Below are 24,877 nucleotides of genomic sequence, written 5' to 3' on the forward strand. Positions count from 1 at the left end.
GCACATAAAGGATGGTCACAAGGTATGGCAGAAGCTCTAGCCCGAAGATGCAGAAACTACAACAGAAAGAGGAATTGCTTGGGGTGAGGTTGGGGGACTGAATCTTCAAGCAATGCCCAAGGGAACAATATAGACTCATATTCAGGGAGAAAGAGATACATATATCTGTGTGCACGGCAACACTAGTAATCAACAAGCGGCAGCCCTGGAAGGTGTGACTACACAATGCCATGAAGCAAAGTGCTGCCCGAGCAAGGTGGGAACTGGGGCAGGGTCAGGTGCTGGGATGCTTGTAAACAAGGGAGTCACTTAGGCGGGTCTGCATCCTGGAAAGCATTCTGCAGGCTTCCTGGCGAGGTCAGGACCTCTCTAGGAAAGGCTGACACAGCCATCTGCATGCATTCTCCACCAATTGTGAGCATAACAGAGATGGTGAGACAGATTGCCTTCCCTGGTACCTCCCACTGCCAAGGACCATTTCTCCTGTCCAAGTTAAAAGCAAGGAGGCACAGAGGGAGCTGCTTCTGTCATTTCCATCTCCTGTAGCTGCAAGGAGCAGACACCTTGGTATAGAAGCAAGCCCTGGCCTCATATTTCCACTGCTGCGTCATCACATTTTCCTTCTGACATCCTCACCTCCTGCTCGTGCTCCAGGAGAGAGGTCAAAAATAAAATAAAATAAAATAGCTTCCAGGAGGCTACAGGGGAGCCTGGCTTGATAAAGGCCTTTACCTTCTACACCTTCTATACCATGTAGTATAGGAATACTATAGATTTGGCAACTGAGGCAAGGAGTTGGCCTGATTGACCCAAATTAGTTTCCCATTGCTACTGTGATAGATGGTTACGTATTTAGTGGCTGGAAACAACACAGATTTATCATTTTAAAATTCCAAAGGCCCAAAGTAAGTTTTGCTAGATTCAATAAAAATAAAGTTGTTGGCAAGACTGTGTTCCTTCAGGAGGCTGCAGGGGAAATCCACTTCCCTGGCTTCTTTGGCTTCTAGAATAGTGGTGGCGAACCTATGGCACACATGTTATTTTTTTTTTTCCTTTTAAGACAAAAGATGTTAATATATGAGCTGTTTTTTCCTAAACTAAAACCTCAGTATTCAGGTTTAATTACAGTGTTGGCACTTTGCAATATATAAGTGAGTTTTGGGTTGTAGTTTAAACACTCTTCTCTAACAGGTTCACCATCACTGGTCCAGAAGCTGCCTCCATCCCTTGGCTTGTGGCTCTTCCTCCATCTTCAAAGCCTACAACATGCCATCTTACCATTTTCCTTCTGATGCCAAGGCTCCTGCCTCCCTCTCCCAATAAATTCTGTGCTTGCAGTGGTCCATCTGCACAGTCCAAGATAGTGTCTCCAAGATCTCAGGATCATTAACTTAATCCCATCTGTAACATCCCTTTTGCCTAGTGAAGTCACATATTCAGTTTCCAGTGATGACAATGTGGACCTCTTTAGAGGCTGTTATTCTGCCTTCATGTGGACTTTTTAGCACCCCCTTGAGCTTTTCAACTCCAGAATCCCATAAGCAACTGTTGTTACTAACCGTGGCTCTGTCCATCTTTGTTGTTGCAGAGGAAACGACGTTTGAAGCAGGAGTGAAAGTTCAGATCCATAGTCAGTCTGAGCCACCTTTCATCCAGGAGTTGGGCTTTGGGGTAGCTCCAGGGTTCCAGACCTTTGTGGCCACACAGGAGCAGAGGGTAAGTTCCCTGGGCTTCCCAGATTGGTGGTCCTCAGCCTAGTCTGGCCTGCAGAGGCATGAGGAGCAAAGAGAAATGAGATTCACACTTCTGGATCTGAATCCACCCACGAGGCTAAACCAGTAGAAAGTTCTTTACCCTAAAACTGGAGGAAGATGCTGGTTAATCTCCTTTACCAGTTCTCTGGTATCACCTATTGGTTCCTAAAATTGGGAATGTGGGGATTCTCAGCTTATTTCCTTTTTCACTGAATTGGTTGAGGACTTTTTTTCCCATAACATTCCATCACAGTAGATTTTCTGTGCACATTAATTTTAAAAGAATTTTTTTGCACCAATGGATTTTAAGGGAAACTGCTAAACAGGGTCTCCTAGTCTCATCACTGTACTGATGTAATTCAAAGTGACCTACAAAATGAAAAGGGCTGGGGGTCACTCCTTGTCGTAGCTAATGGAGTGAACCATTGTACATGGGCTCCTGCCTACAGTTTGATGTGCCAGTCTGTGGAGGGAGGGCTGATAACCGCCTTGTGTGGGCAGTGGGTTTTACATCTTGCAAACTCTCAGACTCTCCCAAAGCAGGACAGCAGAGGACATAGAAACCATTCTTTTCTCTTGTCTCCTGGATATGTGTCATCTCATCTGCCTAGACTAAAAGTTGCAGGGATTAGACCAGAGAGAGCCCTCAGCCATATCATAGGAGATAGTTTTCTTGGAGAAGCTGTAGGCAGGGTGCGGGCAAGATGTGGGTGAAAGAGAGTCAGAGAGAAAGGTGACCAAGCAGGGAGGGAATGGGATACACATAACTTAAGAACTCAGCTTGCTTTTAAAATTTGACTCAAATACCATCTTTTATCAAGTACCGATAACAATTGTTTAGGCATTTTATAAATTAATGCATTAAAAATCGGTCACGAATCTGTTAAGCAAGCCCCATTTTTACATCTGTAGGGAAGTTTTGATAGTGAAGGCCTCACTCCCTGCTGAGTTGGAAAAGGCCAAATTCAGCCTCTATTATAGCACGTGGAGTGGGACTGTGGCTTTGAAGCAGGGGCAGGGATTTCTGGGAGATAAGCCTGGCCTCTGCAGGCTCCAGAGAGAGGCAGAAGCAGGTGATGTGAGGCAGAATGGGGTAGCTGTGAGTGGGCGCAGTGGGATCCACAAGCAGAACAGTGCATCCCTGAAAATCAAGAAATTGTTCAGGGTCAAGTTTAAGGCAAAGAATTTGAAAGTCAGGAACAGTGAGAATGTGGATCACCCAACAAAGGCACCTAGGCAGACAAGCACCCTGGGTGCGCCTGCAGCCTGAGCTGTTACCCTCAGCAGGATCTTGATACTAGCAGAAACAAACAGAACCAGATGCTAAGTGGTCAGGACAGCTTCCCATCAGTAACCTCCAATTGCAATAGTGACACAGTCCAGCGAGAACTGAATTCAACTTGGATTTGGATAGAGGTGATCAGGGGTTGTAAAGGAAGAATGAGAGGAAGGTGGGAGAAAGAGAAGGGATTGAGCAGAGATCCAGAAGCAAAAAAAAAAAAAAAACTACAAACAGTGGGTAGGTAAGGGGTTGATTCATATGCAGCCCTCTGGATTTGCTAGCCAGAGCTTATTGAAATTGGGCTCCTAGGCTCTCACAGCATCTGGGAGATAGGGGCTCTATCCTCAGGTGTTCACTGGAGCAAAGGGTACATTCTTTTACACCCTTGAGTTTCTCAGGCAGGTGCTATAAGAAGCTAGAGTCACCTTGGCGGTGGCTATGTTAGTATTTATTCAGGTCATCATAGTTCAAGTTTGAAGACCACGAGAGGAGAGGCTCAGGGGGTCCTGACCAGAATGGTCAGGTAAAGATCTGTGTCAGCACTCTCTTGTGGAGTGCGAGAAAGTCTATGTCCCCCCAGAGCACTAGGCACAGGTTAGAACCATAAATGTGCGCATGAACTCCTGAACTACCTAAAGGTGAGTTTTTGACTTGTCATCCACGGTAAACCTAACTCTGGCCTGTTGACTGTATCTCCCACCACCATCTGGCGGTGACTTGCCTCTGGTCTACACCTTGCTCCTAGCAACAAATAAGAGAACATTCTTAGAAATTTGAGGCATAACTTCTTCCTCCCACTGACAGAGGCTGGAGAGGATGAAGTTCTTAGAGGCTGCTGTTGTTCTCGGGCTGAGATATGTGCTTATCTCTTCTACCTTCCATGTATGATGTAGAAGAAATTTCTGGCTGAGTAGGAAATTGAATCTGACAATGTTTAAGAAGGCTTGAGTCTGTTTGTCTTCTGCCTGTCAAACTGAGGGACTCCCTGTGGTGAGTGGGGTGAAGGAACGGGCATTTTCTGAGCATCAGCAAGCACAGTCATGGTTTCCTTTGAAGTGTATTCTCAACAAATCAGCCTCATTCATATCAGGACTCTTCTGATTATTATAACTAATAATAAGATATTTGTTAAACATTTTACAGTCTTCAAAGCATTTCCACATCATCTCATTTTATCATTTCATTCATATTAATAGAGAAATACAAAAACACATCCCAGAGCTAAATCTAATAATATATTATGTTTACATGTATATAAAAGAGCATATTCATAGGAAATAAGGCTTGAAGGAAATAAGCCAAAATACCCACAGTGGGAGAATTATGAATGATTCATTTTCTTTTCTAGGCTTTCTACATCTTTGATAATATGCCTTTATTTTATTTATTCATTCAGCAAATATTTGTTGAATACCTACTATGAGTGGAGGAGTAGAAGGGGAAACCAAGAAGACCCAGTTTCTGCCCCTCATAGAGCCTACAGACCAGAGTTGTCTCTAACAAAGGAAAGAATAATGACAAGCCAAGTAGAAGCTGGGGACTAGCCCTCCCTATATGTTCTCCTTATGCTGTGTGCTAACCTACCCAGCTAAAGTTGGTGTTCAAACACATTTTTTATTGATTACAAAGTGTACCTTTTCACACCTATGCAATCAGGATTCATTTTACAATCAATCAGATTGTACAGTTACAATGCACAATGTTTTTCTTTCTTGGGGGTACATAAAATCATGGTACTTCCTACACTCAATGGCATATCTCTGAAATATGGCAGTTACATTGCTCTCAATCCAAGTTTCTGCTGGCTCAGCTCATAGCTCAAGGAAACATTGCAAGAAGGCCAGGGATGACAAGACGGTGGAGAGCCCAAAGCCCTTTCCTGGAAGGTCAGCATGAATCACCCTAGGAAAATTGACTCCAGAGTAAGAGCCTTGAGAGGAGCTGATGAATGAAAGGAATCATGCTATGAATGGGAAAGCCCTTTTGCTTGGCAAAAATCTTCCCACCTATATATAATTATACACATACATGCACACACACGCACACACATCTTTTGACATTCTAAATTTTATTTTGTAAAGCAAAAGAATATAATCTTGGACTATAAACCAGGACTATGATTACTTTTTTAAAATCTGCATTTGCCTTAAACCCAAATGAGCCAAGGTATTTCCTGCCTTCTGGGATACCTTGAAAAATGCTCCCCTGGCTAGCAGAGATGCTGCAGAGGCTCCTGCCCCATCCCAGCGCCAGACAGTGGGGGTTATATACTGGGCTGCAAAAATAGAAGCCTGGAGGATTAGAAGAATAACAATGGTCACTACTGAGTGGGCATGGGCTACCCACTGGTCATTATCCTGTAGGACACCTGATATGCACTATCTCATTTAATTACCCTCAATAATTCCACAAGGGGTATTTTTATTTCCTCTTTGCAGATGACAAAGCTGCATGGTTAAGTAACTTGCTCAAGATCATGTAGCTGGGGAAGTAGCAAGGCTGGGCTCTAAGCCCAAATCTGTCAGGTCCCCATGCCTGCCTGCCTTAAGCTCCAACACACTGCATGGTAGTAACTCAGGCAGACTCGCTGGGGACAGAGCACCGGGAACTAACCCAGAGAGAGTGGCACCTGGGCATTTTCTTTTCTTACCTTAAGCCCAAAGAAACAAGGCTATCGAGTGCTATGGAAAACATACCAGCCTGTGAGCCCAGAGGCTCTAGTCCTGACTGTACCATGGAACTTTAGACTGATTACCCGCCTCCTAGAGCCTCAGTCTCTCCAGCTGTGGAATGGGAGTATCCATTAGAAGACTTTAAAAAGCCTCCAGCACTCACTGGTGAGTCCTTACCTATGTTCACTCAAGGGTACAAGTTTCACCTAGAAGTTTGGCCACAGCAGTTTTGTATATACTCTCTGATTCACTAGCTGCTGATTCCCTCTGTCATGCCAGTTGGCAGGGGATGCTTCTAAAATCATTTGGGGGATAAATCCCTCTCCAGCTCTGAGAGTAGGAATTTGGATTGTGTGAAGCAGGACATGAGGTAAGTAGCTGGCCTAAAACTCTAGATGAGAAGTTCTGACCATCTTCATTGATGGCCCCTTCTGTAACTCTTTTAGTGGTCACATCTCTGCCCAGCTTTAAACCATTACCTTCCAGGACTGCTTATACCTTGCACAAATATAAACATCTCCAAATGGTTCCCAGAGCTGCATTCTTCTCTCCAGCCTCATTGTCTACCAGTCATTGACAGCACAGACCCTTTATTCCAGCAGTAGAGAACCATCCACCAAGCACCCCAAGCTCTTTGACGCCTGCGCCCACTGTTTCCGTTGCCCGCAACTCCTCCTTCTCTCACCTACTGGAAAAGCCCCTTTCATTCGTACTTCCAGATATCGCTCAAAGATCACATCTAAGAAGACCTTCTCTGTCTTCTGCTGCTACTCTCCAAGGCCAGTCAGTGGTACCCTAAAACATTTTACATATTCATTTATTCCTTCAGCAAATATTTATCCATTGAGCACCAGATGCTCTTCTGATACAAAGATAGGCAAAAGCTAGCCCCTGCCTTGCAGTATGCAGAATGAAGTAGGGTTCAGGGGACTTTTTATCACACTCTTAAAAGACACAAACTTCTCCTTGTAGGCCTTTGTGCCCTCATAAATCACTGCTCCTGGTGCCTACTTCTTGGGAATTGCCTTTCTCCACCCTCTGTCACTGAAACCTGGGAGCTCTCTGAGGGCTAGGATTGTGTCTATCTGGCTTCTGAACCTCCAGACCCTTGCTTACAGATAAGCTCAATCAGTGTATTATTGAAAGAATAAATGGACAGTCAAATACTGCACGCAGATGCTCCCCTTGCCTTCTCCCTTCCCCAGAACTTCCATTCAAATCTATCCTGTGATACTTTCTGCTGCCTATGGCTAAGCATATTGGGGAAGACCATGATATCTTTATTTCTATCTGCAAAGTTAGGATTCTAATCAAACTGAAAGCTCATGAAAGGGGTAAAAACACAGATCCAGAACTATCTGTGTAGAAGAGAGTGAGTGAAAGATAAGACAATCAGCACAAGTCTCTGAAATTTAGGAAAAACTAAGTGAATGGCTGAACATGTGTATGTGTAAGCACAGGACTGCATGTTCATGTGCACATGTGTAAGACCATCACCCCAAACTGTCTGCAGCATTGACATCACCAGTCAAACTCTTTACACTGCATCCAAAGTGACTGTCAATCCTGGTAAGACTCCCAGTTATGATCTGATATCAAAAGCTTTTCACTGTCTGCCATCCCTTCCTCAAAGAACCTGGTGGTGATTCTTGTTTTCCAAATATTTCATATGTTCATCAAATATTTATTCAGTCACCTTGCTTGTTCTCCTTAATGGGCCTGAGAATGAACCTGGAGATCCTGGATGGTTGGTTTCACTATTCATAAAATTCCCTGGAAAACATGGCCCTGGGTTCATATTTTATGTCTCAGAAATGCCTTGAGGAGTCAGTGTTGAAAGTCCCTGCCTAGACACGTGTCTTTCTCACCAAGACGCCCTTCCTCTACCAACTTGCATCCAGAAGGAGTAAAAAGGATTCCCATTCCATAGCCTGGACTTTACAGTGAGTACTCACTTGGGCTGTATCCAGCGTACCTTGAGAAAGCCCATAGTCTTTTCACACCCTGCATCCAACAGTTGCCCACCAGCCTGTCTGAGGCTGTAAATAAAGATACATACAAATGCTCAGGTCCTACCAGCCCATTAGGTCTTTGGCAGAATGTCTAGACCCAGTTGGCTCCTGCAGAAAGAAAGCCTTTGCCTTTGGCGTAGGTTGACCAGATGTCCAACATTTGGAGGCACTCACATTGTAAGCTGTAACAATAGTCTCTACTCTACCCCAAATAAAAAGACCTGTTGCCTGCTTACGACAGATCCTCCCAAGCTTACAAATTCAACTTTCTGAGAGCCTTTCAAAACGGAAGACTCATTTTTCAATCTGACAACCAGTCCTTGGTCCTTAATATCTATGTTTCACGAACCCCATTAGCCATGGAGGTATGCCCAGTTGTTTTTGTTGTTTATTTTCCCAAGGCAGAAGGGATTTATTATATATGACTTTGGCAACCTCCAAACTGACAAAACTGGATATACAAAGTCACAGCCTGCTGCCTGGACTGCTGTATGGTCACTCCCTTCACATCCACAGGCTATACTGTCTCCCACAAGTCAGCTGCAAATAAGAATTGATGAAGCATCTTCTAGCTCAGCTACTTAATTTCTTAATGCCACTCAGCCTCCAAAGTAGAAATTTCTTCAGATCTCCTGATAGTTTTGCCAAGAGTCAAGCTTCCATAATTTTTTTTTCCTGTACTATTTGAGTTCGGTTGTTTTTTTTTTTTTTTTTTTTCAAGAGGAGTTGATGGCAAGAGTAGAGGATGGAGGGGAAGAGTTTTTAATTGTTGATTGGTTAAAATGAGCCAGGTATGTGCTCATTTTACCAAAAGAATAAAAATTGAGTCCTATAGACTATACACAAGTCTTAGGAGGAAATAAAATCATTTTCTATAATACCTCCTCTGCCTTCCCTCTCCATCTCCTTTCCTTCCTAACAGAGTCTCTGAAGAGATCTCTTTCCTTATTTGTATAGATTTCCTTGCCTCCCACCCATATCCCAGTGTATCTCTAGCTCTCATCAGAAACTTGTCTTCATCAAGGTTGTCCATGGGATCTTTATGGTCAAACCCAACCTTTGCTGCAAGGACACACCTCCATCTTTATCCTACCTTGGTTCTCAGCCACATGTGGACTGCTGACCATCTCCTCCTTTAATCACTCTTGGTCACCAATGTCTGGTCTTCCTTTCACCTCTTTGCCCTCTTTACCTTCGTCCCTTTTCTAATTTTGTTGTTCACTCTTATGTACTTTAGGATGCTGTCTTTGTTTTCCCCCATCTCCTTAATTGAGCTCACCCTTTCCCATGATTTTCAGATTGCCGCCTCCAGGCCAGACATACTTCTTGATCTCCAGACCTAACAATTCAGATGCCACTGAACTCTTTCAGCTCTGAGTCCCAGGGCAACACCAGCTCCGTGGGAGCCCCAAGGATACCTCATTTGGAGCCTCACAGGAATCTCAAATCAGTATCAACTAAGCTCATCCTCTTCTCCTGTCTTCACATCTGCACCCCAAAACTGATGCTCCTTCTAGATCTCCCACTCCTGTAAAAAGCCTGAGGACAAATCTCTATTCATTAGCCCAGAACCTTGTGCCTTATTCTTCTAATGCAAAATGGTGGTTAATGGTGGTTTCTACCTCAGAGCATACCTAAAGGACAAGTGAATATAATGTAAGACCCATGCAAACATTCTTGATGTAGAGTAAGTGCTCCCATAAATGTTGGCTATCATCAACAACCACCCAAGCACTACTTCAACTCATGTCTTCATGACTGCTCATCTGCATAAAACATCAGCTGCCTTGCTGCTCATCCTGTCACCCATCCTGACTCTCTCCAGTCCAGTCTCTGTATCACCACATGCATTGTATGCTTGGTTTGTTTGTTTGCAGTACTGGTAATTGAACCCAGAGCCTCACATATGCTAGCCAATACTCTACCACCAAGCTGCATCCCCAGCCTTATAATCTTTTAAAGTACAACTCAGAGCATCTCCCTTCCTCACAGTATGGAACCTATGAACCTCTTCCCAGACCTCCCTGGTCTGGATCCTGATACCTCACTCTATGCTACACCACCCCAGCCTGTCCCTACCTTCCCACACAGCTACATTATATCATGTATTATTCCTGAGTGTCTCACACTTGGTCCCCCTCCACCCCTCCACCAACAACGCTTTCCTACCTTTTCCTCACCTAGCTCCCCCTAGGTGTCCTTCTACAAGAGGCCATCCCACAGTGTTCTGCAGGATCTCTGCCATAAATGTACACATTAAACTCATCTGTTGGCTTATCTATCTCTCTTACCAGACTGATAACTCTTTGAGGATATGATGCTATCTTATTTCTGTTATTTATATCTCACTATTTTACATGGTATCTTACATAAAGAAGATGACTGATAAATGGTGTTAGATGGAATGAATGAATAAATGTACACATAATGCCCATTAAACTCTTTCCCACACATACAATAAAATCTAAATTCCATTTTCTGGCTCCAGCTGTCCCTTTTCTCTAAGCTGTATCTCATGCTTTCCAGCACACATCGCCTCCAATCCACACTGTGCTCACACCCAAGCCTTGAGCCTTCTCTCCACCTCCTATTCCTCGATCATTTCACAGACTCACTTATTAAACATCTAGCACATGCCAGGCACTGTGTTAGGAAGTGCAGCATTAAACAAGACTGGCCTGGTTCTTCTCAGAGCTCACAGTCCAGCAGGAAATTTAGCCAATCAAACAATCATCAATCATGGTTTAAGAGCTGTATCTGTCTATGTAATATGCTCCTAGTACACTGTACACTTCTCAAGGGAAAAATTGAGTTCTTATCATTCTGAGGGAAGAATGGGTGGGTGAAATATTGTAACATGAGCTCTTAGGACTAACTTGAATAACTCACAGTCTGCTTAATTCTGTTTAACCTTCAGATAGGCTGTAACTGAATTTAAACTCTTTAACATAGGAACTGAAGAAAGAGATGGAGGGGGGATGAAGATCATTTTGTTGCATACATAAAAAAAGATAAGCTGATAATGGCATTAACTGGCATAGCAGCCATTGCCTGGGGCTGAAGATAGACCCTGTGTGGTGCCCACTCTCACTGGTACCCATGGGGGCAGAACCTGCCCTGCTGTGCCCTTCACTTTGGCTCCAACACCAAAAGCTGGCTATTTATCTCTCGGTGGCTTATTTCCTTCTTGGGCTCAGGCAGAAGGAAGAGACCTCATGTCTATTGATTCACCTACTTTATCTTACCCAGGAGACAAGTTAATAAATCAGAACATCCCTTGGTTGGGTCCTGCGCCCAGTCCCATGTTATCTTTTGATTCATGAGCTGCTTGATATCTGAACTCTCAATAGTGTGGCCTTGATTTCTGGCTTTTTTATATAAAGAAAAAAGTAATTTGTAGAGGACATTTCCCATACATAGGCTAAAAGCTGTTTCTTTTTTGTTGTTGTTGCCAACCAGGAAGTTTAAGTAATTGCAAACATTTCTGTCGGTGGTATCAGTGAGGATGGATGAAAGACTATGAACTGTCCTCCCAGGTGGCAAGCTCCTTTGGCAGGGGCAGGGGATGAGAATACCTAAAAAAGACATCTCTTTCTTGTTCTTTCCTCTCCTCTGTCACTCTTGAAACCACTATTTCCCAAGCATCAGGGTCAGAGAAAACCTGAATTTGTTTATGTTGTGACAAGCAGGCTGGACAACCCCAGTAATCATTCTCTGTGGGGTAGTAAATTTTGGTGCTTATCTATTAAGACTGCTGAATCACTGAGGTGCCTCTGCTAAGATTCTCTCTCTCTCTCTCTCTCTCTCTCTCTCTCTCTCTCTCTCTCTCTCTCTCCATTTAAAAGGTTTTAACAGGAGCCAACATCCTAATAATATAATTGTATCTAATGATACTAAATTTGCATGTGTTGCTTCATTCCCACTAGAGAATACCTGTTGAAGACCAAGGGCTCCATAGCAATCGGCATAGTTCCTAATCCCATAGCCCCATGAATGGATGCATGGCCAGCCTAAGCAACACTGGTTCCCCTGTAGCAGATCCTCTTATGGAAGCAAACTCCTTCTGAAGTGTCAGTCATCATTTCAGACTGATTATCTGCCATATGTGTTGAGGCAGCAACAGTCCTAAAAGTGGAGCCTTGGGTGCATTTGGGTAACAGAGGGGGCAAAAACGTGGTGTCAGACCCAGGTCTACAGGAGAGACAAGGGACTATAAAATGCACAAGCAGAGAGAGACTGAACCCCAGCCTTGAAGCCACCCATCTCTGGTGAGGGCAGATGCAATAGCTGTTGAGAGCAACACAAACTAGTAGAGGCTGAGGGCTGGGGGATGGATGGTTATTTGGCAAAATCCATTCAGAGTAAAAACACACATTCTCTTCAGTCTAGCAGTTTCCACTTCTTGGCATCTGCCCTCAAGATATCCATACACATGTACACCAAGAAAGATGAGTGGAAATCTTTTTGGCAGCACTGTTTGTATGAGCAAAAAATTAGAAACGATTTAAATGTTCATCAATAGGATGATTAAATTAAGGAGGGAAATGCATATTCATTCCCCCATCCCTCTGTAACAGTTAAACTAGGCAAAGAAGATTTGGAGGTCCCTTGGGCAAAGTTTCCAAGACTTACTGGAAGTGAAAAGAATCGAGTTGCAGAGTAGTACATACAATGTGGTCCCATTTGTATTAAAAGTTCCCACATACTGTACTTTTATAAATGTATGTGTCTGCCTATTAGCAAACAGAAAAATTCCAGAGAGGTATGCTTCATACTGACTGGCTCAGAGGAAGGGTACAAAGCTGAGGATACAGAAAGATTTTTCTCTTTTTCTGGATCTCTGAAATATTTATAATAGGAATACTTTCTGTGTATTCGTGTATTAATTGTGCAATTTTAAAGATATGAATAATGCAGCTTCTTACAAAAATATATTTCATGATTTGGATCTCAAGGCTAACAGACAGCCTCACACGAAGTAGGGAGGGAGAATCATCTGTTCTCTCCACCTAGAATCACCCCTCCCTCGAGGGCTCCTATAATACTTTCTGCATAGATAGCCTCTGCTAGACCCTGCTTCTGCTCCCAGCACCTGCAGGGGTCATGGGGACAATCCTGCAAATATGAAGATCCCAACATATGCGTATTGTAGAAAATTGGCGTGGGGAAACAGGAAAATGGAGGAAAGTACCAAAGCATCCTCTTAGAGAAAGGAACCCTGGTGGTTTTACATCTCTCCTTGCAGTCTTCTCTTTGTATATGTATGCAAGTGTTTGCTTCTGCCTTAGTGAAGGCTCCGAGGTATACAAGAATCAGATGCCTCAGAGAATAAACCCAGCAAAGTGTGATGGCTACTGGAAATGAAGAAGCAAAGACCTAGGGCTGCTCTCCTGCTACTCTCTCTGTCTCTGTCTCTCTGTCTCTCTCTGTGTCTCTCTATGTCTCTCCTCTCTCTCTCTCTCTCTCTCTCTCTCTCTCTCTCTCTCTCTCTCTCTGTCTCTCTCTCTCTCTCTCCCCCTCCCCTCTCCCTTTTGCCACTGGTAGGGTTCTTAGCCTCACATACCTATGGTCTCACCTCTTCTTAACCTCCATTTGCCCAAAGTCCACAGTGACAATGACTGGGGGGACTTCCCAGCAGGTCCCATGGTCATCTCTGATCTACTTTGTTCATTAGATTTGATGTTTTCTTCTTTTATTCCTCAACATCATTTTTCCTAAACTTTTTCTGTCACAGGAGGTCTCAGTATCATCTCAGGTCATGACTGGAGCTATTGAAGTCACCTCCTTTATTGCTTGTTCTCATTCTCTGGGGACAATAGTGTGACAATGAATGTTTGTGAGCACCATGCACCTGGCTGCTTCTTTACAACCACCTCACAGGATTACCTTCCCTGGATTCATCTAACAGATGGAAAAAAATAATGGTTTGGTGGGTAGGTATATTTCAAACCCAGGCCTTTCAAACTGCAACATCTGGACTCCTCCCACTGCATCCTGCTCTGAGATCACAGGCCACCAAGGAGCCTCTCACCCTCTCTGTGTGTGGCCAGAACTCTTAGCAAGCAAGAGGAAATGAATCCCTTGACTGCAGAGAATTCACCACAGAGCTGCACGTCTCTTCCTATGCCAATTTCTCTTCAAATGTCACTACTATCGTTTTGTTTTACAAGCTTCTAAGAAACCACTTCATGATAAAAAAAAATTCCAATGGGCAGCCAACATAACTGTTATTTGTGCCCTGATTTCACTTCTGACTAATTCCCCAGCTTATCCTGTCTTTATTTGATCCTAGTAGAAATGAGAGTGAGTCACTGTTGAAATTTTCCAAGGAAATGCCCCACACTTTGGCCCACACACCATGGCAACATCGAAAACACAGGACTGTACCTTATGTTTCTGGCATCTAGGCAGTACTGGAGTCCACCTGGGATGGTCTTTATTGTGACATTGCTTTCCCATGTGTTTTCTAGCAGGAGACTGGATGATTCATTCTCTTCCCAGTGGGGAGATGAATATGTCATTACAGATCAGGAACAAGAGCTAAACCCCCTACCTGCTGCCTTGCAAGGCAGGAAAGAGAAAGGAGCAAGCACAGCCCTGGAGCAGAGAGCAGGAGACTTGATTATAGTCCTGACTGTCTTTCACTGTCTAGACACAATGGGTCGATCATAATACATCTCTGAGCCTCAGATTCTCTACCTTTCAAGTGGGATAATAATGCTTGATTACCTAATTTGGCTTTTAAGAGAATCAGATTTGGTAATAGCCATGCACAGCAGCTACATTACTCCTTCCTCAATGGAGAGGCACTGATACACAGTACAGTCTGGCACACCTAATTCAAAAGTGCTCTTCACTTGGGAGTGGTATGCTCTTCACTTGGGCTAGTGATGCGGTTTCTCAGGCCCAGTCAGTGGTGGTAGTCGAGTCCCTGGTTGTTGTTTCCAGCTAAGATGTAATGGCAGATGGTCAACTTACCCTCTCTCTTCAGACTGCAACAAAGACAAAATATATAAACAATCTTCAGATCCTGAGTATCAGGAGATAAAAGACAGTAACATCAGAAAGATGCCAGATAAGAAAAGCTGACCCTCATTATCACCCGAGATTATGTTTTTGAGAGTTTCCAATCCCCAGTTCAAGGTAGGGTGGGGAGATCCAGATAAGAACTCACTGACCTCCTAAATTGAGAACACAGAGCTCTAAAACACCAGGAAGACTAAAGGGATTAGAGTTCACAAGACAGAGTACTGAAGAGGAGGGAGAGAGAACTCTAAATGTATGTCGAGTTCCTGAGACTTTTATGGGTAAGTAAATGCAACTAGAAACCACACTTGTAAGTGAAATAAATCAGATTCGCATGTATAAACATTGTATCATTTCCCTAGTATAAGAAACTGAAAAGGTAAATAAGATCCAAGAGGTACAATACATATTGTAAGAGAGAACAAAACAGAGCCAAGGGGAAAAACATTAGGATAGGGAAAAGGAGAAAAGCAGGGGCTGGGGATTTAGCTCAGTGGCATAAGCACCTGCCTTGCAAGCAGGCAGTCGTGAGTTCGATCCCCAGTACCGATAAAAACGAAAAAGACAAAAAAAAAGAAAAAAAAAAGGAAAGGAGTAAAGCAAAAAGAAGAAGAAATACACGCATTCATGTGCATACACACACACACATACACACAGGACAGTTAAGATAATTGTATTACCAATTCTATTAGTTCATTGAAAGGAACATTTGTGCCAATAGTGATCAATTTTCCTTGCCTATATTTGGTAATCTGAGCAACTATTTTGAAGATCACAATATGCAATATAATAATTGTTAATTTCCTATCATCTTGTTTTGAAATTCTGTATCATTTTTGTTGTTTTTTAATTCCCTTTTAAATAAAAAGAAGTCAGAAGAAAGCTTTCCAGGATATGCCTATAAGAAAACTACCCAAGGCCAAGGAGAAAAAGACTGGACCGGTCAGTGCTACATTCCCACAAAAGTGAGAATCGTGCCTGCTCTGACCAGCCAAACTGGAAACACTCCTAAGACATTGGGAAAAGTAGTCACAAGGACTTGCATCAGAAATGTGGAATAATCATCCTAGACTATAAGCTGTTCTGATTCAAGTATTAAAGCAAAAGCCCAAAGAGCCAAGCTGTTTTCAAGTAATTTAAATATGTTCTAGAACAACCTTGAAAATATTTATAGTTATACAAAAATACCCAACACCCAATATGGTAAATTCATAATGTCTGGCATCTAATCAAATGGTACTTACACATGCAAAGAAGGAAGAAAAATGACCCACAGTGAGGAGAATGATCAATCAAGAAACAAAAACCTACAACTAGCGTATGTTAAAACGACCAAAAAGGCCACCAAAATCATGACTAAGTCCATATGTTCAAAATATGGATATAGAATATGTATTTCTAAGGAACTAAGCTGAATTTATGGAGATAAGAACCACAATGTCTGAAGTTAAAAAAGTATACTGGATGTGATTAACAACAAATCTGATATCATAGAGGGAAAGATAGTTAATCTCAATAAATAAAAAAAAGAGAAAGAAGAAATTTTTAAATAAATCTCAAAAGTGGAACAAACAAAAGGATGCAGAAAAAATATGTGAGGAAATGATGCTCAAATCCTCTCCCAAGCTGATGAAAACTATAAACCCATGTATCTGACAATCTCAAAGAACTTTAGTCTCAAGAAACATGAAGAAAACTATACCAAAACTGCTCAAAAGTAGTCATAAATCTTAAAAGCATTCAGAAGGAAATAACTAATCATGCACAGAGGAACAAGGATAAAGTTAACAATAATACTGAAAAAGAGGGGAACTGTTGATCTACAGTTTTATACCCAGCGAAAATATCTTCTAAAAATAGACAAAGTAAAGGCTTTTTCAGACATATAAAAAACTGGAAATCTGGTAGATCCTTACTCTAGCAGATCTCTCATTAGTATATATGTACTCAAAAAGATCTTTCCTTCAAGTAAAAGGAAAATGACCCCGGACGAAATATGATTCCACTTAAAAAGAGTGAAAAGCACCAGAAATTGTAAATCACTGATAAATATGGATGGTATTTTCTTTTTACTTAAATTTACTTAAAATATAATTGATTAACTAAATAGTATCAATATATAACTAAAAGGAGTTTATATATTGTGCTATCATCAGTAGCACAAAGACCAGGATGGAAAAATGGAAAAATACTATTATGAGGTTTTTATACTATATGTGAAGTGCTATAATATCACTTGAAGGCAGATTTTGATAAATTAAAGATGTATGCCCCATAGCAACCACTAAAATAAGAATAAAAGCTATAGCTTATAATTCAATGAAGGATATAAATGAAACTACAAAAGTAGTCCAATTTTACTCCAAAATGTAATCTGCCACCAATTAGCCTCATTCAAAGCAAAAAATGAAGGAAAGAGAACCATAAGATTAATGAGACCAGTAGAAGGAATCTAACAAGATGGTTGGCTTAAATTTAACACATCAGTAATCACACTGAATACTAACAGTTTAGACAAGAGAAAAGATAGATTGTCAGATTGATTAAAAAAACAAGTCCTAGCTGTAAGCTAGGTATAAAAGAAACTTATTTTAAATCTAAAAATACAGAGAGTTAAAAGGAGAGAAACATATATACCATACTTAAACTAATCAAGAGAGTAAGAAAGTCAAAGTGAACATAATAATATCAGACAAAGCAGGCTTTAGAGGAAATCATACCTCCAGGCATACAGAGAGTTTTCTTAATGATGAAAATGTCAATTCTTCAAGGGCATAACAATCCTAAGTACTCATAAACCTAGTAGGGGAGCCAAAATCCAAAATCCAAAAAGCAAACCCTGATAGGACTGAAAAAATAAGAGACAAATCCATGATTAGTGCTGAAAAACTTAAAACTCTTCTCTCAAAAATTTATAGGATAAGTAGGCAAAAAAATCCTCAAAGACATACAAAATTTGAACCACTACTATCAACCAAGTTGGCCTAATAGACACCCATATAGGACCCTGAGTAATAATGTTAAAACTCACATTACATTCTTTTTAAGTAAATATGCAACATTTACCAGCATAGACCATATTCTGGGCCATAAACAAGCCCCAGTAAGCTTGAAAGGATTCAAGTCATACAGAATATGTTTTGATCATAATAAAACTACATTAGAAGTCAATAACAGAAAGATACCTTGAAAATCCCCCAAGTGCTGAGAAACAAAATAACATACTTCCAAATAATCCATGAGTTAAAGAGAAATCAAAGGGGAAATTAAAAAGTATTTTGAGCTGGATAAAGTGAAAACCTGTCATATAAAATTGTGGATGTCACTAGAGCTACACTGAGAAACAAATTTATATACGTAAACACCTTTACTAGGAAAAGAAAAAAATTCTCAAGTCAGTGACCTCTACTGCCTTGTTAAGAAAGAAAAGCCAATTAAACCAAAAGTAAGCACAAAATATGAAATAATTAAGATCATAGTTGTAACTGATTTTTTTAAATTAGAGAAAAACAGTCAAGCCAAAGGATTTTTTTAAAAAGTAAAATTGATAAACCCATAGCCAGGATGATCAGGAAAGGGAGAGAGACAGAGAGAAATCTTCAGCACAGATTTCATACATACAAAAAAGGACAATAAGGGCCAGGGATTTAGCTCAGCTGCACAGCGCCTGTCTACAAGTGCAAGGTCCTGAGTTCAATTTCCAGTGCCAAAAAAAAAAAAAAGAAAGAAAAAAGGACAACAAGACAAAGTGATTAATAACTTTGTGCCAATAAATTCATCGATATTAGGGCTTTGCTCATGGCTGCAACTGCTTAAAGTTTACAATCAGTTTCCCTGGTGAATGAATCCAGGATAATCAACCATCCCGGTCTGCCTAGGACTGTGGGGTCTCCTAGGAAGTAGGGTTTTCAGTCATAAAATTGAAATGGTTGCTCACAATAGGCCTGTACCCTGCTTGCAATTTTACCTTCCCAGCCCCAGCCCAGAAAGGAATTTTACTTGCCAGGTTTGACCTTGCCCTTGTCCTCCTGCATAGTCTGAGCGAGCGAGGGTTTCTGTGTGATCTCCTCTCTGTGCCTGCCCAGGAAACTCAGAGGCGGGGTCTTGTGCAGTCCTCTCTGTCCGCAGGGCCCATATGGCAGAAGCACCCAGCTGATCACTCCCTTTCGGTGGACCCAGCCTCTCCTTAGGGTGCAGGACTGCTGGACTAAGCAACTCCTGACAGCCAGAGCAGAAGGAGTCTTGAAGGTGTATTGGTCTGTGCTGGCCTGTTGCCTTCCACCAGGAAGTAAGAGGCCATGCTTCTCCTTTTGTTTAGCTTTATATTGTTGCTTCCAATCTTTCCCTACCCTGGTGGAAATTCCAGGCCTCTTTGGTGCAACTGAAGCATTTCGGAAAGTCAGACTTTATAAGACAATCAGATGGCCCAGAGGCCACTCCACCCTCCCCAGGGACCTTAGGTGACTTCCTGTTTTCTAAAAAGTACAGTTTCTTTTTTTTATTTTAATGTTATACAAATTGATATTTAAAATAATATATGAAAAATACTTTCCTCACTCCAATGGAAAAAAACAAAATTTCATAACAAAATAATAAGAGAGTAACAATGGTTAATATACTGCATATCACGGTCTTACAAGAATGACCAAAATGTTACTACAAGCACATGTCATAAATAAAAAAAAAAAAAAAGAGGTTCTCTCTTACAAAGAAGAAACAGACAAACAAATGACATTCCTTCCTTTTCAGTGAACAGTTTCATGATTCCAAAGTTCAGGGCCACCAGGGATTCAGCACATAGTTGATGTGATTCTCCACCAAATAAAGGGCCCACTGTGCCATGCAGGTTCCTGATTTCGAACCTGCACCTTCTCTGTTCTGTTTCTCAGAATCTCCAGCTCCTCTGATATAAGCCCAACATTTCTACTGCTCAGCTCAAATGCCTCCTCCTCCAGGAAGCTTTCCCAGATACCCTCACAGGTCTTCTCCTCCAAATCTACCTTTCAGCTCTTGGTATTCTCAGTACATTAGAGTCCTTCACATACGCTTCTCCTCTTGATTCCTGGACTTTAGTGTATCCTGAAAGTAGGAGATCCATCTTCCAACCCTAGCTCAGGCCCAACCCTGATACAAGTGGTCCCATAAGTCATGTCATTCCCTCAGAGAGCTCAAGGATGTGCGCTTTCCTCCATGCCTTTCCTTCTGGCTGATTGCCCTTCTTGTAGGATGGTAATTCATCATTTTACAACTCAAAATTACCTCCACTACACTACACACACACACACACACACACACACACACACACACACACACACACCTGCTGCTGCTGAGGGAGTGCTTACCTCCTGTACTCTACCACCTATCTACGTCTCCATTGCCTCTCTCCACCAGGGCACCTTCAGGACACCCTCTCTATCCTTCATCTTAATGTTCCCCACACCCAGGGGAGGACCTGACCCTAGGAAGTATGCAGAAAATGTGGGTTGAGTGAATGGTTGTACTTCAAAGCTCTAAACCAAAATTTCCAGTTATAGGAGGTAGCTCACTGCTCCCAAAAGCCTGTCCTGATTTACTCTATCCTGAACTAATATTCTTGTGTGGCCTTAGGTAAAGCACTTTTCCTCTCTGAGTCTTCAGTTTACTCATCTATAAAACAAAGTAATTGGTTAGGATGAAAAATACAGGCCTGGAAACTTCCCCCTTTTTCATCCTGGTTCCTTGGGACTGTGAGTTTCTAGCCTACGATCTTCAGTGCTGATGTGTTATGCCTCCTCAAATGGCTCATGAGGACATCTCTCTACATCAAGCTAACGCCAGCCTGGGTGGCCACATAGAGCCCTACTATTAGTCAAGTCAGGAGATTCAGGGCCTTGTTACTTGCTAACAGGGTGGGAATTTATACACCATGCATGCCACAGTCAGCAGGGCCTTATCAGCAGGGTCACTCTTCCCCCAAGGCACCAGAGTTTTTAAGTCTTATCCTGGATATGTTTCAAGTTGCAAACCTTCCTGGCTTGCTAAATTCCCAACCCCAGAAGCTCTTTACTGCCTGAGAGAACTGAGCAATAAAGTAACTGTTTTCCCCTAGAGATAAAGAAAGTTCACACCACCCCAGGGAATATTCTGGATGGAGAGGTGGCCTGAGTGTCCTGCAAGGTGCAATGGCACCTTCTACTGCAGGTCAGGAGGTGTCTGGTGAGAGGCCTTAGCATCCCCCAGCCTGAGAGAGAAGCCCTGCTCTGTCTTTACTCAGTGTGGGGCTTGGACTCTCAGACCCCATCTGTCAAAGTACACTGAACATCATTTCCGTTTCAAAGCTCTATTGCGAGGGTTAAAGAAAATAAAAGCTCTAAAAATCTGATGCATTGATTTTTTTTTCTATTTTACTCTGCTTTTTATTCTTTCAATTATAGAACCTGATCTCTCTCCAATTTTCTGTGTTCTCTCCTTGGCTTGTTATGTCTCACGAGACTGATGTTATTGACACAGAAACCATTCCTTAGCCACTATTTCTTCCCCAGGACAAACAATAAATGTTCGTGGAATGAATGAATAAATACCTGGTCCCACCTGAAAGATAAGGCTGGCAGTTGCCTGCCATCCTCCGCCAGATATTGTTTGCCTAAGAGTAATTCATTCAATCCTTTTTGATGATAGAGTTCCAACTATGTGCCATTAACTTTACTAAATTACTCTCCACCCAAAACCCTGCTCATTTTCCAACTGAGGACACAGAGGACTTAGTGACTGTCCCAGGCGACAAACATTCTTAGTGACCAGGCTCTAATCAGAGCCCAAACTGTATGTAGTCATGCTCTTAATCACCCCCCATAAAGAGCCAAAGGATTTATCACCTGCCTGTTTCAAAAGTTATATGTTATCATAAACTTAGGAAAGAGAAAAATTCAAAATGAACATTTTAGCCATCAAAAAATATCCTGAGTTTGATACTTTGGAATTTTTTTCAGATTTTTTTCTGTATATAGATTGTATGGATTGGATTCCTTGGTTTGTTTGGTGTTTGTTTGTTTCTTGAGAGCCATAATGATACAGTGCAAGCAGGTGTGTCTCTTCACTGAGCATTATATTAAAAGTACTTTTCCTCATTCTTACACGCTCTCCATATCCATCACTGTAATGGTTACATAATGCTTTTATCAAATGGGCATATAATTGACTTATCATCCCTCTGTTGTTGAACACTTGAATTGCTTCATCTGTCGTTGCTATCATAAATAACACTCTGTTAAACATCTTCTTGCACGGAGCTTTGAGATTACTTTCTTAGGCTGATTGTAATTCTTTCTTTAGGCCAGTTTCTAGGAAGATGAAATTACTGGGTCAAAGCAACTGAGCAATTGGGAGACTCTTTAAAGATGTAGCATGATTTATTTCCCCTAAGATTTTCATGTATAAAGAAAAAGAGAGAGTGAGGAAGCAAGGGAAGATAGATGGTGACCAGATAACTGACAGCTACAGACAAGAAAAACCAGGGCCTGCCAATAAAAGGCTTTATCACGGACTGAGCTGTGTCAACATGAAGGATTCCAAGAAACAAAAGATATTTTCCAGGTTTTGAGAAGGACAGAACACTAGCTATATGCACATGATTAGTCAAATAAAAGTATTTGTAGTCACTCTGAGAGTGCAACAAATGTGCTTGCTAAAAATAACATGTGGAAATAAATTCTACCAAACACATTTCCCGCCTGCCCCAACCTCCCTCACCTCAAGAAAGGACACCAAAGTCCTGACTTAAGGTCCACATGGAGCAGCTGTGCCTCGCTTTGCCAGCCTGCCTTGCCTACCTCCCAGGGGTAGTTATAAGTCCATAAGGATAAGTAAGCTTATGTGCATAAAAATTCCCATATGACTTGCTGGTCAAAATGAATTTGCTATTCATTACCATTCCTGGAACAGTAACTTGTCACCACCATACAGAGGGCATCCCAGCATAACTTCTTGAAACCTTTTAATGCGTAGTCTCTTGAAAACAACTTTGTACCCATTTATAAAAATGACATAGCTGAACTGTACAGGAAAAGTCAGCTAGGAAAAGTGAGGCCCACATAGCTTCCCCATTCCCTATCAGGGCAGCTCCTCTTCTGGTCAGGCCTTGTGTCCTTCCAGGGCCTCCACTGCAATGTAGGATAAAGCGGTGCTGATATACATGCCTCTGGGGCCAGGCTGGCCTCCGGCTGTGTGGCTGGGCTCTCTCAGGACCTCAGCCTCAGTCTCTCCAATCTCCAGCCTCAGGACCCTCCAACCTAAGTCAGTCCCAGAGCTAAGACTGCAGACCGAAACCATTCCTCCACTGCAACTGAGAGCCACTGGGTGCCTGCTTGACAAGGAGCATCCTTCTGTTCTCCATGGGGTAACTGGTTGCTCATCTAGCAAAACCTTTGAAGACTCTGGGGATTGGGAATAGTCGTTATAACAAAGCCAGCCCTGCTGAGAGGACACATTACCCCACATCTTAAATCTCACTCCTCTTCCTTGGCTTCCAGCTGTCATCCATGCTTCCACCTGCCTGTACAGGGAGGCAAATGACAGGCAATGGAACTGGAAAGGGTCTAAAGCTCATCTGGTTATTCCCCTGGATTTATAGTTCCAGAATCAAGATCCAAATGTGTGACGTCACACTGCCCTTTATCCCCATAATACTGTATGTAGGATGAATCCCTAAGCCAGGTATTCTCCAACTCCAGTGTATATCAGAGGTGGGTAGATGCAGTCCGAATGCGAATTTCTGGGCCTCACTCCACACCCACTGCAGCAAATTCTAAAGGTGGGGCCCAGCTCTCGGCCTCTCTAACAAGCTTTGCAAGAATGCAGATGCATCACACAGCTGGAAAACTCCAGAATGATAGGGCTATCAGACCTACTTACTGCTCAGAGCCTACAGTCCCCTGAGTTTTGCAACTGACAAACCAATTTAGCCCCTGTCTACCGTCACTTTCATTCTCTTCCCACTAGTAAAACACAAGCACAAAAGCATGCATTTACACTGGCTACTGATGTTGTAAAAGTAAACAAGCCAGTCCAAAATCCAGAGAGATCAAAGCACAGTGTAGCCCAGGCCTCTCACCAGATGGTCAGTAGTTTTGGGAAATGCCACAAGTGACAGCAGATGTGATCCCCTCTCTGGCTTCAGAAACTCTGGGCCACAAGAGAAGTGCTGAAAACACACTTAGCTCCTTCTGATGACAGCAGCCCACCTGCCTGCAGACACCAGCTCAACAGATATTTCATTCCTGCATAATTTAAGAGCCTGCCCTTCCCATTAATTTCCTCCCAAGGGCAATCCCAGTTGGGAACTATATTCATTCCTGATAAGTCATTCATTAACCAGCATACCTTATAGAGGGCCCCATCTGGCCCTGAACACCTAGCACATGACTGTGGGGACCTCAAGGTCTCTCCTTTTGGGACACAGAGAAATTGGAAAGGACCCACAGAGGGGTGCGAAGCAAGCCACAGTAATGTGCCCATTATTTAGAGCGAATCCAGGGCGGTGATGGTAAGAGGTTGCCTCCCCTTGCTCATACCCCAAGGTGTGAGAATGATGGGAGGCAAAGCCAGCACCAAGCTTATCTGTTGTTAACTGAGAGCCCAGCCATACAGCCGGAGGCCAGCCTGATATCCCTTGTTTCTGACCTCCACTGTTAATTTCTGCTTAGGTTTTCTACCCAGTTTGAATGTCATACACACACAGCCATATGTATGTAGTATATTGATGTAACTTTAAGTCACATTGGTGTAACTGTCTATGCCCACGGTGAAACCTGTGAGATGAACTGATCAGAGCTTTGAATGAAGAATCCAGGGACTGAAAGCTCATCCCACCAACCTGCAGCCAGCTATGCAGAGGCAAATCACTTGGCCTTTCTAGACCTCAGTTTTCCCATCTGTCCAATAGGTTGAGCTAGATTAATGATTTTCAACCTAGCTACAAGAATGGAACCCTGTAGGGAGCTTTTGAAAATGCCTAACACCTGGATCCCATGCTAAGACAACTGAATTCTAATCTCTGGAATGAGCTCAGAACATCTGCAGTTTATAAAACCCCTCCAGGTGATTCTCATGCAGCATATAAAAACTGCTGCCCGGGATAATCCAGCTCTGCTATTC

The 24,877-nt window shown here is 42.4% G+C and overlaps 1 protein-coding gene across 3 annotated transcripts in view; it reads left to right on the plus strand.

Annotated features, from left to right (window-relative positions):
• Nucleotides 1-24,877, plus strand: part of Asic2 (acid sensing ion channel subunit 2) — a 1,050,952-nt gene that overhangs the window by 982,836 nt on the left and 43,239 nt on the right. For 2 of the 3 annotated variants that reach the window (XM_063250957.1, XM_063250956.1), the window contains exon 3: nt 1,589-1,716. The exons of the other annotated variant lie outside the window; for it this stretch is intronic. In XM_063250957.1, the coding sequence (XP_063107027.1) occupies nt 1,589-1,716 (128 nt within the window). The remainder of the gene's footprint in view (nt 1-1,588; nt 1,717-24,877) is intronic. 3 annotated transcript variants of the gene reach the window in all.

Source organism: Cavia porcellus, unplaced genomic scaffold (assembly GCF_034190915.1).
Source record: "Cavia porcellus strain 051 isolate PalLab524CR breed Dunkin Hartley unplaced genomic scaffold, mCavPor4.1 scaffold_6, whole genome shotgun sequence".
Lineage (NCBI taxonomy): Eukaryota > Metazoa > Chordata > Mammalia > Rodentia > Caviidae > Cavia > Cavia porcellus.